We start from the raw sequence: 15,274 nt of genomic DNA, 5'->3' as shown, positions 1-15,274 counted from the left end.
AAAAATTATTCCTACAATTTGGGGTCTACTGTGACCCCATGCGAGCAGTTATGTAATTTTCTTTGTGCGAGTAACTAAGGGTTAAATGGATGCTTCTGGCATCCAAGGACCGTCTAACTCTTCTTCCCGATGGAAATATATGCCTTTTTGTTATTATTAATATTTATTTAATAAATAAAGTGTTTTAAGAATTTTACAATGTTTTTTTTTCAAAAATCCCCCGTTGATCGCGAAATTTCCCTTAACGCGATCATGTCCAGAACATATCCCCCGCGTTGAACGGGGACTTCCTGTATATATTTTTGTAACCGAAAAATATTTAAGGATATTCGATTCAATATCATATTTAAACATACATACATATATGTAACAACTTGCAATTTAATGAGTTTTGATAATTATTCGACGTTCATACTCTTTTTTTGTGGTTTTCTTCAACTTAGCCAACGTAGTGTTTTAAACCAATGTACAGAATATTTTTTTATGTAAAAATATAGTGAGTGTAAAATACATGGTTATAAAATAGCCTTAGATGTATGTATAAAATGTAATATTTTTAAAATGTAGTTATAAAATGGTCTTAATGTAATATTTTCGTGTCCCGTAAAATTTCATACCAACCCTGTCGCTCAATATTTGGATGGGCGACGCTTGGTTTCACCACCGGGTCGTTGGCCATAATGTTAATTGCTTGTTCATCCAAATAATAAAAAAGCGGATTTGGAAACCAAAAAAGAGGCGAATACCCATATTAGGTTGTAGAGCTAATAAACAAATATAACTTTTAATATATATTATTTCGGTAATATAATATAATTTTTTTTGGAATATAATTTGACATTTGAATTTATAGATATCATTTTAAAATGGAATATAAATTATTTCAATTAATCCGACCCGTTTTTTTAAAAAAACATTAAACCACTATTTAAATCATTGAAAAAAGAATATGTAGTAAGCACAGTTTTTATCTTAAAAACATACTTATGCTGACGTGAGTGTTAACTTCAGACATTTTAATTTTCGAAAAGCAGTATAAATATATTATTTTATATTTTTTTTATCATATTTTATATTCTTACCAATCATAATGTTTTTTATTATCCAATTTTAGTTATATTAAAGTGCTATTGAGTAATTAAATATTATTAAACGTTTTGTTGAAATAAAATATTGTAATGGTCGTTTGATTGATCTCTTAGGACCTATCACACAGCCCGCGTCCGGTCCCCGGCTCACAGGTAATACTGCGCGTTCGTCGCAGTTTTAACGATTATAATCCATATAAAACGTGTTTTCTGATGCTTTAAACGTAATCCTCACCTGTTTTTGAGAAAGTGCCACTCATTTTCTTCATCGGGGCGACGTACTTACGAAGAGGAGTGAGGTAATTGTTTTGACTGCCCTCCATTATCCGGCGATTCCAAGTCCGGTGCTTAGCGATAACGGAATTCGAGCTTGAAAATGTTGTTTCATTCATGGCAAAACCGGCGACCTTTTGATCGGATTGCTTCCATATGGACCAAGTGCCGAATTTGAAGCGCCATAGACGGAATTATAAGAGTTAAGGCTCGGTCACACAGCGGTCTGTCGCGGCGGGAAGCGATATCTGACGGACGCGGTCGGCGGTCTGGTTGTATGATGCAACATCGCATCATCATACAACAAGACCGCCTGATCGCGTCGATCAGATATCGCTTCCCGCCGCGACAGACCGCTTTGTGTGGCCGAGCATTAAGGCCGGTTCACACGTGCCGGCGCCATGTAGTGGGGATGCTGTTGTATGGGTTAGTACCTACCGTTTCAGACGTGCCGGACGAATCCATCCGGCGCCGGCCCGACGCTGTTCCTACAACACCACCTCCACTACACGGCGCCGGCCCGGTGCCGGGCAAATCCATCCGGCACGTGTGAAACTACACCAAGGCCGGTTTCACCCGTGCCGGATGGATTTGCCCGGCACCGAGACAGCGCTGTGTAATGGGGGTGGTGTTGTATGGGCAGGGTCGAGCCGGCGCCGGATGAATTCGTCCGGCACGTGTAAAACCAGCCTAAGTGTAGCATCACACGTGCCGGATGGATTCATCCGGCACTAGGCCGGTGCCATCTAGTGTGGGTGGTGTTGTATGGGCTAGTACTTACCATTTCAGGCATGCCGGATGAATCCACCCGGCGCCGGCCCGATACTGAAGGCCTGGTTGTCGCCGGCCGCGTTCACTACAACTGTCCGGTAACGGGTTGAGAGTGGTGTATAGAATTATACTGAAACTCACACAATGTCGAATGACATTGACGTCCAATGTCGAATGACATTTGACATAGGACTGGAAAAGGTTAAAATTGTTAAGATGCATTTGCTCTGTTGCGGATTCTCTCTACAAAGTGATTTAGATTCTTTTAACCGTTTGCCTTTTAGTATCGGAAAATGCTATATTATGTTTTTATCCCGCGCTTGTTCACTGTCCGAACTTCCACTAAAGATTATGGAATCTTTTTTATTTCTCTATACGTAAACGATGTTTGCGAAAAAACTTTCAAAATGCTTGGCTTTGCTATGAGAAATGCATCTCACTGATGATTCGTCAGTTATTCGTGTCCTCTATGACACCTTAGCTTGGAGTATTCTTGAATCGGAATCGATAATTTAGAATCTCCGAGTAACTAATCGAAAAAGTTGAGAAAAGGTTCTTGAGATACCTTAGGATATTTGGTTTGAATCAGTCAGGTCGTGGATTGTCGTTTACTTAACGTTTTTATTTAACGTTTTCAGCAGCGCCGGTTGACGATTTATAATAGGACGTTTGTACAGCGAACTATACAAAGTAACCCTTATGTAACCTTCCAGTAGTATTCTTGACGTGTTTAACGGTGAACCTTGTTGTCATAGCTAAACCCTTCGACTAGTCGTCGATATTTATCCTCGAGCGCGTGTCCTGGGGATGGTTGCTCAGACAGGAGGCGAGGTGTAAATACGAGTTCTAAGGAGACCGTTTAACGAAGATGTGATCCGAGCGTCTAGGTGTAGTCAAGTCGAATGTGTATGTGAGCTTTTGACACCGTCTTATATTTCCAGTCGAATGCGCAAAGGTACCCCACTCTGTGCGTTGGAGACAGTAGCAGTGATACGGAGTCATTGTACAACGCTGCTTAGTCCGAGTGCAAGTCTCAGTGGGACTTCATTTTCAAGTCTGCTGCGTCTTCGGACGGACGTTGTATCTGGGTCGTTATAGGTTATTATCCATTTATGTATTCCAGCGCCTTTCTTTTAGGAGGGTAGGGATAGGATTCGCTGAGTTATTTCAGAGTTGTATGTTATTAAGTAGTTTTTTAAGCTACTAAAGGATACTTTTTTTTAATGGGCCCACGTCCTCACGGTCGCATTAGGCTCGGGATTTTCATTTTATGGGCGACCGGATATTACCCAGCCTAGCTTTCGCGTCTGTACCTCTAGACGTTAGGCTAGGCCTCCTTCCTTGATCGTCTGAGTGACGACCGCGTTCGGGTTGACTTGCAATTTAGCTACTGATTGTCTCCGGCATCTCTATCTTTTATGGAGACGGGAAATGGATAGGGGAAGGGGAGGGAAACTGAAGGATACTGTAGACCAAGGGTGGCCAACCCAAATGATGGAAATGGATCATAAATGGAAATGCATCATAACTCCGCAGGTCACATATAAAATTATATATCCCTATGTTAGATTTAGATACACAATAGACATTTTTTTAGAGTGAAAAATTGAAACATAATGAGTTATTATTGTGTTTACTATTATTCTTACATATAAACATAGATAATATAATAATAATGTTACTAAATGTACATTGTAAAGAAATATATATCTCACATATTCGCAAGAATATTATTTTAAAACCAAAGTTAATTTTTTCTCATAATTTTGACAGTTAATTTTTGAATATACGAATGCACAAATAATGTATTTTTTATAAAACATTGGTTTTCACCATTTTGGCCATTATAAAATAAATATATTTTGTAAAAGTGTGATTAATCTCACGGGCCGGAAAAATGTTAAAGGCGGGGCTGTATGGGCGCCGTGGGTTGGCCACCCCTGCTGTAGACAATCAAACTATGATCGAGGATTTCCAATTTTGGGGTCTGGAATGTTTTCGAGAATTACGATCGGATACTTTTCTAATGCCCGTTAAAGCCAGTTCGACATCCGCACTAGCCGTCTCGCCTATGGCTGTTGACATCTGGCTCCTTAATACGCTGACATTGCATTATTTAATGTCAGCTGCGAGGAGCTGGTTTGGTTTGTATTATTTAACCATTTGAGTGCCATTCATTTTTTCATACTATGTCATAATTGCCAACAATTTCTTAGTTAAAAAGAGGGATGTAAAAAAAAAATCAAAAACTTTTTTAAAAAATAATATATGGATTTCAATAATAAAATAACAAAGTTGAACTATAAATTTAACATCTTTCCTTTATATATTACAATTTTTCTTATTACTTCTTAAACATTCATATAGAAGGCTGCATCTGCAAACATTTTTTGTAAATAAAAATATAATATTTTCGTCATAGTACAAAGTTTATTTTACTTATTCTTCACATTTATGCTGTCCTACAAATATTCCATGTACACCTTTCTTACATCTGACACAAATTAGGTTTGATCTTTTTATAGGTCCTCCATTTTGGGAACTGAACACAGTACATCTTCTTAAATTTAGACCCGGTAATTTTTCCAACCCTCTTAAATCTGTTGAGGTAACATTCGTAATTGAAATATGTGGTTGATTTTCTATTTCTAACCATTCCTACTCAATTTTTTCAATTATGCTTGGATGTAAATTAAAGACGCATACATTTACTACCCACGTTTATTTTATAAATTATATGAGCATAAGGGAAATTTTATTCCGAAAGTTGTATTTGTGTCAATTTCTTCGCTTTCTGAACTTTCGATGAGATTAAAAACTCTGGGCTTGTTTTGAATAGTAACAATGGAACTATCATTAGTTTCATATTCCAGAATACTATCATCAATTCTCGCAAAATCAGTACAGCGAATCGTCTTCACTTTCAAATTTTTCGGTCGTTGAACTCATATTGTTATCTTTCTTGGGCTATGAATAACGTATATTTTAATTGTTTATTTCCATCATTGTAGATTCAAATTAAAGTGTAAAGCCATATATATCAGTAGCTAAATATATTTTTACCTAAAAAACTAGAGGCACGCAAGAACTGTCAATAAATACTGACGTAACATGTCGAAACATGCATTCTCTCAACGCGATTGTGATCGCGCTCCTTGGCACTCAAATGGTTAATATCAGTATCTTATGATTTTTTTCTTTCTTACTATGTATTATTTTTTGTTTATTGTTATAATATAATGTATTTTATTTTTACTATTGTGATGCATTTAGGTAACCTGTTACGATGGTCTTAATTTAATTTAATCTGAACGCGATGTTTTCATTTGTATGGCATTTCTTTGAGCATCTGGACAGTTATGAGATCCGTATCAGGCACGTTCTTCGAGTTTAGAAGTTTAATTTCCTCAACCTGTTTTGGCGTTACTTTATTAATAAACTTGGAGATTCTTTATCTTTTGAATGGTTTTCTATTAAGTACAGTTTTAATTTCTAGAAAATAGTTTTTCTCCATAATTTTGTTTTGTAATTCTTGAATGTTGTAGTTGGTTGACGAACAAATTTCAGTCATTTTCAAGTTCTTTAGTTTTCAGTGGTACATTAAGCACAATGAAGCCTTCCGGGTGATCTTTGTATCTATACCGATTCGTCCTTTTTGTTGGTAATAGTGGAAACGGGGTCTTTAGTAATCATTGTATCACTTAATGACATTATTACCGGGGAATGATCAGAGGTAGGGTCCATGCACATATCTACGTTTATGTAACTTATTGGTATTCCTTTTATTATGAATATGTCGATGATGTCTTAACTTTTGTTAATCCTTTGTGAAAGAATTTTTCGCAATTTGAAGATCATATAAAAAAAATCTTATTTTTTATGTTAATTTAGTCATTTTTTTGTGATATGTTAAGAACTATGCGTAGTACGTATAAATTCCACTAGGGTTAAAAACATAAAAAAATTGTTTCATGATCAAAAAATTTTTTTTTCGTTCTTGCCTATAAAGTCGAGAACTGGAGCATTTGCCAACTCTTCTCTGGCAAAGACCGTTCGTCTGCTTAATATTGTGCATCGAGATATTGACATTTTCTAATGCACATGCAGGGTTTTGGTTCAATTCGTGTGGGACACTGCACACCTTTTGAGGTGATTTGTGTTTGTTCTTTTATCTTGTTTTCGTTTTTTTACTTATATGTGTATATGTACGTATATGTATACGTATATATCAGGCGCGTATGGTGAGATACATTTCCTTTCGTTCTGACGAGAGTGAATGAGAGATAAGGGTGTGCGTTACATGCGTTCCGCACACCCACTTCTTCTCACTCGCTCTCGTCACGTAACTCGCGAAAGGGAATGTATCTCACCATACGCGCCTGGTATATATGTATTTGAAAATTGTAATATATTTTATACTCTTGGCCATCGTAATGCATTGGGTTAACCTGTCAGGTCACGATAGTAATACTTTTAATAAATAAATATCCATTTTGTTCTATGTTATTGTTTAAATATACAGCTCCACGATTAGCAATATGCGTTGCAGCATTTATCATGAAATAAAGAATTTTTGTTTTTGCTGTGCATTTCAGATATTAGTTATATGTTTCGAAAACGCTTCCAACTCTGCGAGATGTTGGTGTAAGCCGTTTGCACTTCATCTAACAACAAAGCTTTGTTTTATAAATTGAAATTTATTGATTACATAACGATTATATTGTTCATATCTATTGCAGCATTATTATTGTAATTTAAAACGTTGCTCCTATATATTTAGTTGTTGATTTATTTTGTGCGACATGCCTACTATAGTACCATTCGTCTGATGTTGAATTTGTAGTGTTGTTATTTGTGCATATCAAAAGTGACGACGGTTCACTTAGAAGCTCTTTAATATCAGCTTGTACCATGTTATTGTTGCATTATATTAGTTCTGAATTAATCCCTCACGACTTGCTTATGAAACAATTCGCTACATCTAGTTACAGTTATTAATATTATCTTCAACTTATTTTTATAAAAGTAATGAGCATTAATAAAATAGACACATTCTTGGACATTTAAAAAAATCTTATATTCTTAGTACTATTATTTACTATTTAATACAATTATTATTATTTATTACTATTTAACCCATTTGGAATTATCGTCGTTATATACTTATTTAAATTATTCTTAGTCTGCTTTTACGTAAAATAACAAGTAAGATGTTTTTGTCAAGATTATTACCTGGCTTGAACAATATCATTTTCTTAAGTTTTTAAAACTGAATGTTCTAATTAAGTTTGCTATCGACTATTTTGGGCACTGTCGGTCGTTCTTGCTCTACAGCAACAAATTCTTCATAAATTTGGACATTTTGTTCGAATTTACCTCAAAGCAACCTTAGTTATCTCTTTCGCTTACGTAAGGAACTGAGCCCAAGTGTAAGCCTGGTAATGACCACTGGTTAGTTTTTCTCAATTGCATTATCACACCGAACAATATGTATCTATGATGTCTCTTTGAAGCCAATAGAGCACAAATACATGCTAAATTCAATGGTATCGGCGAGTGAGATGTCAGTTCATACCACCCCTGAATTTATTTAAATCTTATTTCATTTTTTGGCAACACAATCGAAGTTTTAACTTTTGCTAGTTTTCTAGCTGTTGGGCGACCGTTTCCCGTCAAAATGGATATGGATCTACAGATGGAAGAGGGAACCTCTGTGGGCTCTCAGATGGATGAAGATTGCACTTCTGCCGGCTCTCAGGTGGAGGAGGGCTGCTTCTCCGCCGGCACTCGGAAGGAGGAGGAGAGCACCGTTGCTGGTATTTGTATGGAGAAAGCAAGTACCTCTGCCGGCACTCCGATGGAGGAAGATTGCACCTTTGTCGGCTCTCAGGTGGAGGAGGGCTGCTCCTCTGCTGGCACTCAGAAGGAGGAGGCGAGCACCTCTGTCGCCATTTGTATGGAGAAAGCGAGTGCCTCTGCTGGCACTCTGATGGAGGAGGTGAGCACCTCTGCCGGTATTCGGATGGAGCAGGCGAGTACTTCTACGGGTTCTCAGATGGAGGAAGATTGCACTTCTGCCGGCTCTCAGGTGGAAAAGGGCACTCCGAAGGAGGAGGCGAGCATCTCTGCCGCTATTTGTATGGAGAAAGCGAGTACCTCTGCTGGCACCCCGATGGAGGAGGTGAGCACCTCTGATGGTATTCGGATGGAGCAGGCAAGTACCTCTACGGGTTCTCAGATGGAGGAAGATTGCTCCTCTACCGGCACTCAGAAGGAGGAGGCGAGCATTTATGCCACTACTTGTATGGAGAAAACGAGTACTTCTGCTGGCACTCCGATGGAAGAAGTGAGCACCTCTACTGGAGGGCTTAAGAAGGAGTATGCGGACCTCCCTATCTCCACTTGGAGGAATGTGCCACTCACCTCTGCCAGCGCTTGGATAGTAGAGAAGGATAAAGTTACCGGCCGTTATCTGACTAGGGATGAAATCAATGATGGCTTTTTTCAAAGAACGGGGTTATATTTGTTCCCCAAAATTCCCAAACGTGAACCTCGTGAGATGCATTCAGCCAGTGAGTAGATATATATATATATATATTTTCCCTCTTGCATTTGAAGTCCACCTAATGTTCCATTTACGTTTCATGTGTTACGTTCGCTGCAGAGGTAAAATGCGGACCCTTTGAAATAAAGTCGGAGAAAGGTCCTCTCACTGCTGCCGACCTTCCGATATTCGGGGGAAAGTTTGCCAATAAACCGGGTCAGTAAAATTTGTATTCTCTCTTTCGTTTGAAATCCAACTAATGTTCCATTTACTTTTCATATGTTGCAGATGTAAAACTAGAATCCGTTAAAATGGAAGAGCCTGAAGTAAAGATGGAGAAGGGTCCTCTCACCGCTGCCGACCTTCCGATATTCGGAGGGAAGTTTCAAAATGCTGCGAGTCAGTTAGTACCGAGTGAGTAGAATTTCTATTGTCTCTTGCGTTTGCGCTCCCGCTAATTTTTCAATTACGTTTCAACAGTAAAGACTGAACTCTCGCAAGAAGATAAATATAACAAAATTAAAATCAAGGAGGAAGAAGCCAAACACTGGTGGTATGAAGTTATACATCCGTTGAAGATCATGAATGTACGTAAACATTTTGGCAGATTAGAATTCATCATGAAGTGCCGCAATTCCGTTAATTTGAAGCTAGTGACATCTGAGCAGGCTAGAAAGCGCTGGCCGCATCTAGTCATCCAGTATTACCAATCGATTCTTCACTGGAAAGATACACCAAATGTCCCAGTCATGTTCAATAATGCAAACGAAGATGACGACGATGATGATAGCGACGATAATTACAACGAAGGTGATGACGAAAATTATGTCGACGATAGCGACGAAGATGATGATGACGACGAAGATGACGAAGATGACGACGAAGACGACGAAGACGAAGACGACCAGGACGAAGATAAAAACAATAAGGTCGATGGTCAGGACGACGACGAAGTCGACGGTCAGGACGACGACGAAGTCGACGACGAGGTCGACGACGAGGTCGACGACGAGGTCGACGACGAGGTCGACGACGAGGTCGACGACCAGGTCGACGACGAGGTCGACGACCAGGTCTACTACGAGGTCGACGACCAGGTCGACTACGAGGTCGACGACCAGGTCGGCGACAAAAACGACGATGAGGTCGATGAATTAAACGACGATGAGGTCGATGACAAAAACGAGGACGAGGACGAGGACGACGAAGATGACAGCGAAGATGACGATGTAATTTTAATTGAATAGAATAGAGGTTAAAAACTATGTATACCAGCGGTAATTCTATTTTTATTTTTAAGTGGGTTCTAAATCTCATTTTTTTTTTTTATTTTCTTGATCTCAATCTTGATAGTTATTATATTTCTTTAGAGAGTAGCATTGGGAGATGCAAGTACTGATTACTCTGTAGCACCTTTCTTTGAAACACTTAAAAGTTTAACACGAAATTTTAACTTTTAATACTAGGTTTTGTGTCATGACAGATGTCGCCTAATATTTTACCATTGACAAAAAATTAATAACAATCGAAATGGGTACATCAGCCGTTTAACCCTTTGGATGCTAAACAACGATATATCGTTGTGCGTAATTATGTAAAATAAATATTAACAAATATTGCATCTTGACGTGTCGATAGTCGAAAAAGTAAATTGATTTGTTAACTTTTTACTCCCTTAGTATGATAGAGGCATAAAACAGTTTTTAAATATATTTAATCATAATAATGTATAGTAAGAACCGATAAATATATGAAAAAGAGAAAATTTTAAAAACACTAGCATCCAAAGGGTTAAAGAAGCAAACCATAAATAAAAAAGACGTTGAAGAAATTTTTTTGCTATTTTATGTATCGTTAATCATTCATTAGTTATTAGTATTTTTACGTTTTTTCTTTAACTTTATTATTACATGCGTTTGTATGTAATAAATATATTATTAATTAGTTAATATTCACTAAATTTAAATTTATTGGCAGCTAACAACTGTTCCAAATTCTATATACAAATGGGTGTAATTCCAAAAAAAAACATTCTTTATAATTCAAGTAACTTGCCATCTCCAAAGAAATTGACTGAATTTTATTCACATTAATTGTATAAACATGACTGCTTTAGTTTGAATTATTCAATAAAAGCTAAGTTAAAAATTGTATGTTAATTAAACTATTTTTTTCCTATAGTTCACACTTTTAAATAGTGGATAATTTTAAACTAAGCCATCACTTGGTGATAATATTATAAGCTTTTATACCTAAAATTGTCAATAAACTAGTCGGTTATTTTAAAACCAGGTATTAAAATGTTGTCAAATGACGTTTTAATGATAATTTTTATTGTGGTAAGATTTCAAGATTACGGCAGTAAATTAGGAGTATGAGTCTGAAAATATTTCCTAATTATATGTTATGAATATGCAAGTGTTCTTGACACATTCCTTATAACTATATGTTACCATATCACTAGACATTTTATGATAAATCATATTACGATATTTAGATGATATTTTTTTCTTATATTTTATGCTTATATTTTTTTATTTGCTGTTGAAAATAAATAGATTTTTAACAAAAATAAATGTTTTAATTTCAAAACTTTGCGACTTCCAAAACTTATTGCAGGTGATTTTGGTGTTTCTGCAGTGAATCACTAGAGACAGTGACGGCTCTCGTTAAAACGGCAGTAATGCAGCATGGCCATAGGAAAAATGTAGAAAATTAGTTAATTATTATTTAAAATCATTTTTTAACGGTAGTTTTATAAGTACAATACAACACGATAAGACCATAGATTTCATTTAAGCTTTGTTACTGTCATTAATTATAATTACTAAAGTGAGTAATTTGAGTATTTATTATAGGAATATTTAAAACGCTTTAAGAAAGCTTAATTTTTATTAACTAATTTTACATTAAATATTGAGTTTACTTTTATTATTGCTACTCTCATCTACACATTATAATCATAATCAAATATTCGTTTCCTTCCTCCTTTTTCTTATAAAGATTGATTCTACTAGGGCTGTGGAGTCGGAGCATTTTAAGCGGAGTCGGAGTCGTAAAAAATTAACCCTTTCCACTCTGACCAATTATTATTTAATTGTTCGTTATGCGTTTTAAGTCGGTAATATGAAGTAAACGAAAATTATAATGCACTTAATCAATTACCCAACAGCCGGCATCACATCTAGACACATACAATGGCACGGCACTAATCTAAGCGAATGACATACAGGGTCATGTTTCTACACTGGTCATATTTACATATGACATTAGAAGTAGTATGTATTTACTAATTAGTTTCACACATAATTCGCTAGCACATCATCTGGCTTACATCCTGTGATTTTAAATGGCTCACATATGTATTATATACTGACACCTAATTGTATTATTTCAGAAAAAAATATTATAGCCATAATAGCTCACAGAGCAAAATAATGTTTTATGTATGTAAAATAAATAAATTTATTAATAAAATTGTAATATATGTAGAGTAAGGATGTGTGGAACCTGATATAATATTTCAAGTGATTAATGATATCGTTAATTATATAAATATATTTTTAATAAGCAGATAAAGTTATTTTTGTATGCATTTTTAAAATAAAATAAAAGATAATAATAAATTACAAACTATTTTTATTACCCTACCACATACACATTACATATTTTTAGTACAAATTTTAATTAACATATAACTATAGCTGAAATGGTTATAAAAATACAATTACGAACTATTAAATGTAATCCTACTAATTATTGCTTACAAAAATAATAAAATGGTTCATTTTAAATGATCCTAGTGCAGAATTGTACATAAAAGTTAAATAATACTATATTTACATCAGAGGGTAATGAGGAATTTGTACACAGGAATATTAACCCCTAAGAAATATAAATTATGTTTTCTATAAAAGTTTTTATTTAAAAAAATAGAAGCTTTTATTCTTATTATTCTGGGTTTGTTCTCTAGATATATTATATATTTAGTATGACATACACATAAGTATAATTTAAATATTTTTGTATAAGATAAAAGCACTAAATATGATAATATTATTTCGAATAAATTAAAAATAGCTAAAATAGAGTTTTGCATATTAAATGTTGAAATTAATTGTTTTTAATTTTAGTGGTATAAAATCTGTAGTACTAAATGTGAGTACTACATAAAAGAATGGTGATCCAACTTCAGTTTACGAACTTTAAAAAAAATCCACAAATTTAAGGATATCAGTTTGTATTTTTCATTATTTAGGAAAAATAATACCAATTGAATGGCCGCCTCTGGATCTTTTGCAGCAGTCTATTCTTTCGATGACTTTTTCGTACATTTGGGGCGTTATCTCAGCTATAACTTGATTTTTACGAGATCAAACGTTACGGGATTGTTGGCGTCAACATGACTCTTTACGTAATCCTACAAAAAAAATCAACAGCGTTAAATCGCATGGTCTTGGCAGCCAGTTGAAGTTATTAAAACGTGAACTTTTCACGCAAAACATCCAATGTTGCACCCAATACGTGGCAAGTTGTGCATCTTGTTAGAACCACGTGTCTTTTACGTCAATATCTTGTACTTCGTGCCAAAAATAATTTGTTATCGTGCGTCTATAGAACTCACCGTTGACTTTTACAGTCTGACTCTAATCGTTTTCAAAAAAGTAAGCCCCAATGACGCCGCCTTATCATAATCCGAACCAAATAATCACTTTTGGAGCATGCAATGGTCTTTCGTGAATCTCATGAAGATTTTTCTTGTCCCATATGCGTCAATTTTGCTTATTAACATACTGAGAGAGGTGGAAATGTGCCTCATAAGAGAAAAAGATTTACTTTGAAAAATCATCAACTTCCTGCTGCTCTAACACCCAATCTGCGCACATTCTTCGCTGACCATGGTATCTGGACTTCAGTTGTTGTATTATCTGAGTTTTATACGAGTGTAGGTGCAAGTCCAGATGCAATAAGAAGAAAAGTCTGAAAGTTGTGAGCGCTAGATCAGTGAACGCAATGGCTTCCAATTTTTACACACATACATACATTCGTACGTGCTAGAGCCAAGTCACAAGAATAAAATCATGTATTGTTTTCGATCGTGGAGGAAAATTCTATCAAATGTAGAAAGTGATTTTATGGATTCAAGTGAAATATTTAACTATGTGAGCTAATGTTGCTAGAGAAAAAATTGAGGACTGATTAAAATATGATTCATGTGATCCAGGTTTGTAAATAATGAGTGACGAGGATATTATTTTCAATCTCATTCAACCAGAAATGAAAGAAAATAAGACTGAAAGTGAAGAAGATATTATCGATCGCATTAGTCAGAATATGGCACTGACATTTGATGACACTTTATTGGAGTGCATCAATTAATGGGTTTTCGAATATAACGATATAATACCTCTAATTCTGTGATTTGAAAAAAAAAATATATATTAACGCCAAAAATGAAAATTTTGATATACCAACTGACTTGTGGCTGGTGCATTTGGGTTTTCTGAATTGGAAAATTGGGAAAAGTGAATTTTTGGAGTTGCGAGGAAAGGAAAAACGTGTTTCTAGCATAATAGGCTCTGTAAGCTTATTTAAATCAAAACTGGTTTTGTAGATATCATATCTGCAGATGAAGTCTTTCGTGCGTTTACAAAATATAAAGGAAATAGCAGGTAGCTGTGAATTCAGCGTATCATTATTTGTTAATCACTTTGAAGAAATTTCAAGAAAAGAGATTTCAGCAGCTTATTATCATTGAGACAATGGTTTCCTATTTTATCAATTCTTTTACTTGCAAAATAAATATAATGGAAATAGGTGCATACATTGTGGAGCTTGGTAAAATGTAGACAAAAGAACTGGAGCTAGAAATTTTGGACCTTTAGAATAATATTATGCTAAAATTCTTAATATCATATAAGGCTATAAAATGAATATTTCGGTCTATTTCACACAAAATAAAATATATGTATTATTACAGTAATTGGTTGTCAACTCCTAAAATATGATTGTGTGAGTCAAGCGTATGTGTGTTTTGGAAAAAAAGTGGATAGCGTGATGTTCACTGCTGTAGATGATTTTGTTTGCGGGAATATACGAACTTGTTTTACACCCTATAACTGAACAGCACCCCATAATATTTAATACACGGGCGAATTTTGAAAAAAATAATGTGAAGATTCGTCGGACACGGCGTGACAAGGCCGTCTGACGTCAGCGGACAAAGTTATGACTTCAACGTAATTTGTTTTGCACCATTAACGGCGCTTCTATATATTCTTTGTTCTGCGTTTCTCAGCATGGGCCGATATTCTTAACAATCTAACTAATAATATTTCATTAATAAACTAAAGAAACATACATGTTGAATAGTCAGTCAGTCAGATTTCAATAAATTAGCAAAAATATAAAAATAAAGATTGTGAGGTCAGATTTTCTCAGATGCGATCTGTAGCCGAAGATGAATATTAGAAAAATGCGTTAGCGGTGTTCTAATATTTTTTAACGTTTTTCTATCGAGGCGAATGAATATATATATTTTGTAACCATATTTTCAGTTTTGTAGCTGAATTACTGGTCGGTTACAACCCTTCGCGCT

At 35.4% G+C, this 15,274-nt stretch overlaps 1 protein-coding gene across 1 annotated transcript; it reads left to right on the top strand.

The window, feature by feature from the left end:
- The first annotated feature begins 1,186 nt into the window (after positions 1–1,186).
- LOC148234042 (uncharacterized) lies at positions 1,187–11,252 on the top strand. The gene is made up of 5 exons (XM_088187686.1): positions 1,187–1,241; positions 7,784–8,704; positions 8,797–8,892; positions 8,965–9,090; positions 9,157–11,252. The coding sequence occupies exons 2-5, from the start codon at positions 7,810–7,812 to the stop codon at positions 9,921–9,923; spliced, it is 1,884 nt and encodes a 627-aa protein (XP_088043812.1). The 5' UTR covers positions 1,187–1,241; positions 7,784–7,809; the 3' UTR covers positions 9,924–11,252.
- Positions 11,253–15,274: the final 4,022 nt, after the last annotated feature.

This window comes from Plectrocnemia conspersa, unplaced genomic scaffold, assembly GCF_051122295.1.
Source record: "Plectrocnemia conspersa isolate PC_06_02 unplaced genomic scaffold, ASM5112229v1 ptg000006l, whole genome shotgun sequence".
In the NCBI taxonomy this organism is placed as follows: domain Eukaryota; kingdom Metazoa; phylum Arthropoda; class Insecta; order Trichoptera; family Polycentropodidae; genus Plectrocnemia; species Plectrocnemia conspersa.
This window is presented reverse-complemented; position numbering and strand designations above follow the sequence as displayed.

Coding starts and splice junctions, on each gene's coding strand:
- LOC148234042 (XM_088187686.1), top strand. CDS start 7,810: ATGGATATGGATCTACAGATGGAAGAGGGAACCTCTGTGGGCTCTCAG. Junction 8,893..8,964: donor AAAGTTTGCCAATAAACCGG/GTCAGTAAAATT, acceptor CATATGTTGCAG/ATGTAAAACTAGAATCCGTT. Junction 9,091..9,156: donor TGCGAGTCAGTTAGTACCGA/GTGAGTAGAATT, acceptor ACGTTTCAACAG/TAAAGACTGAACTCTCGCAA.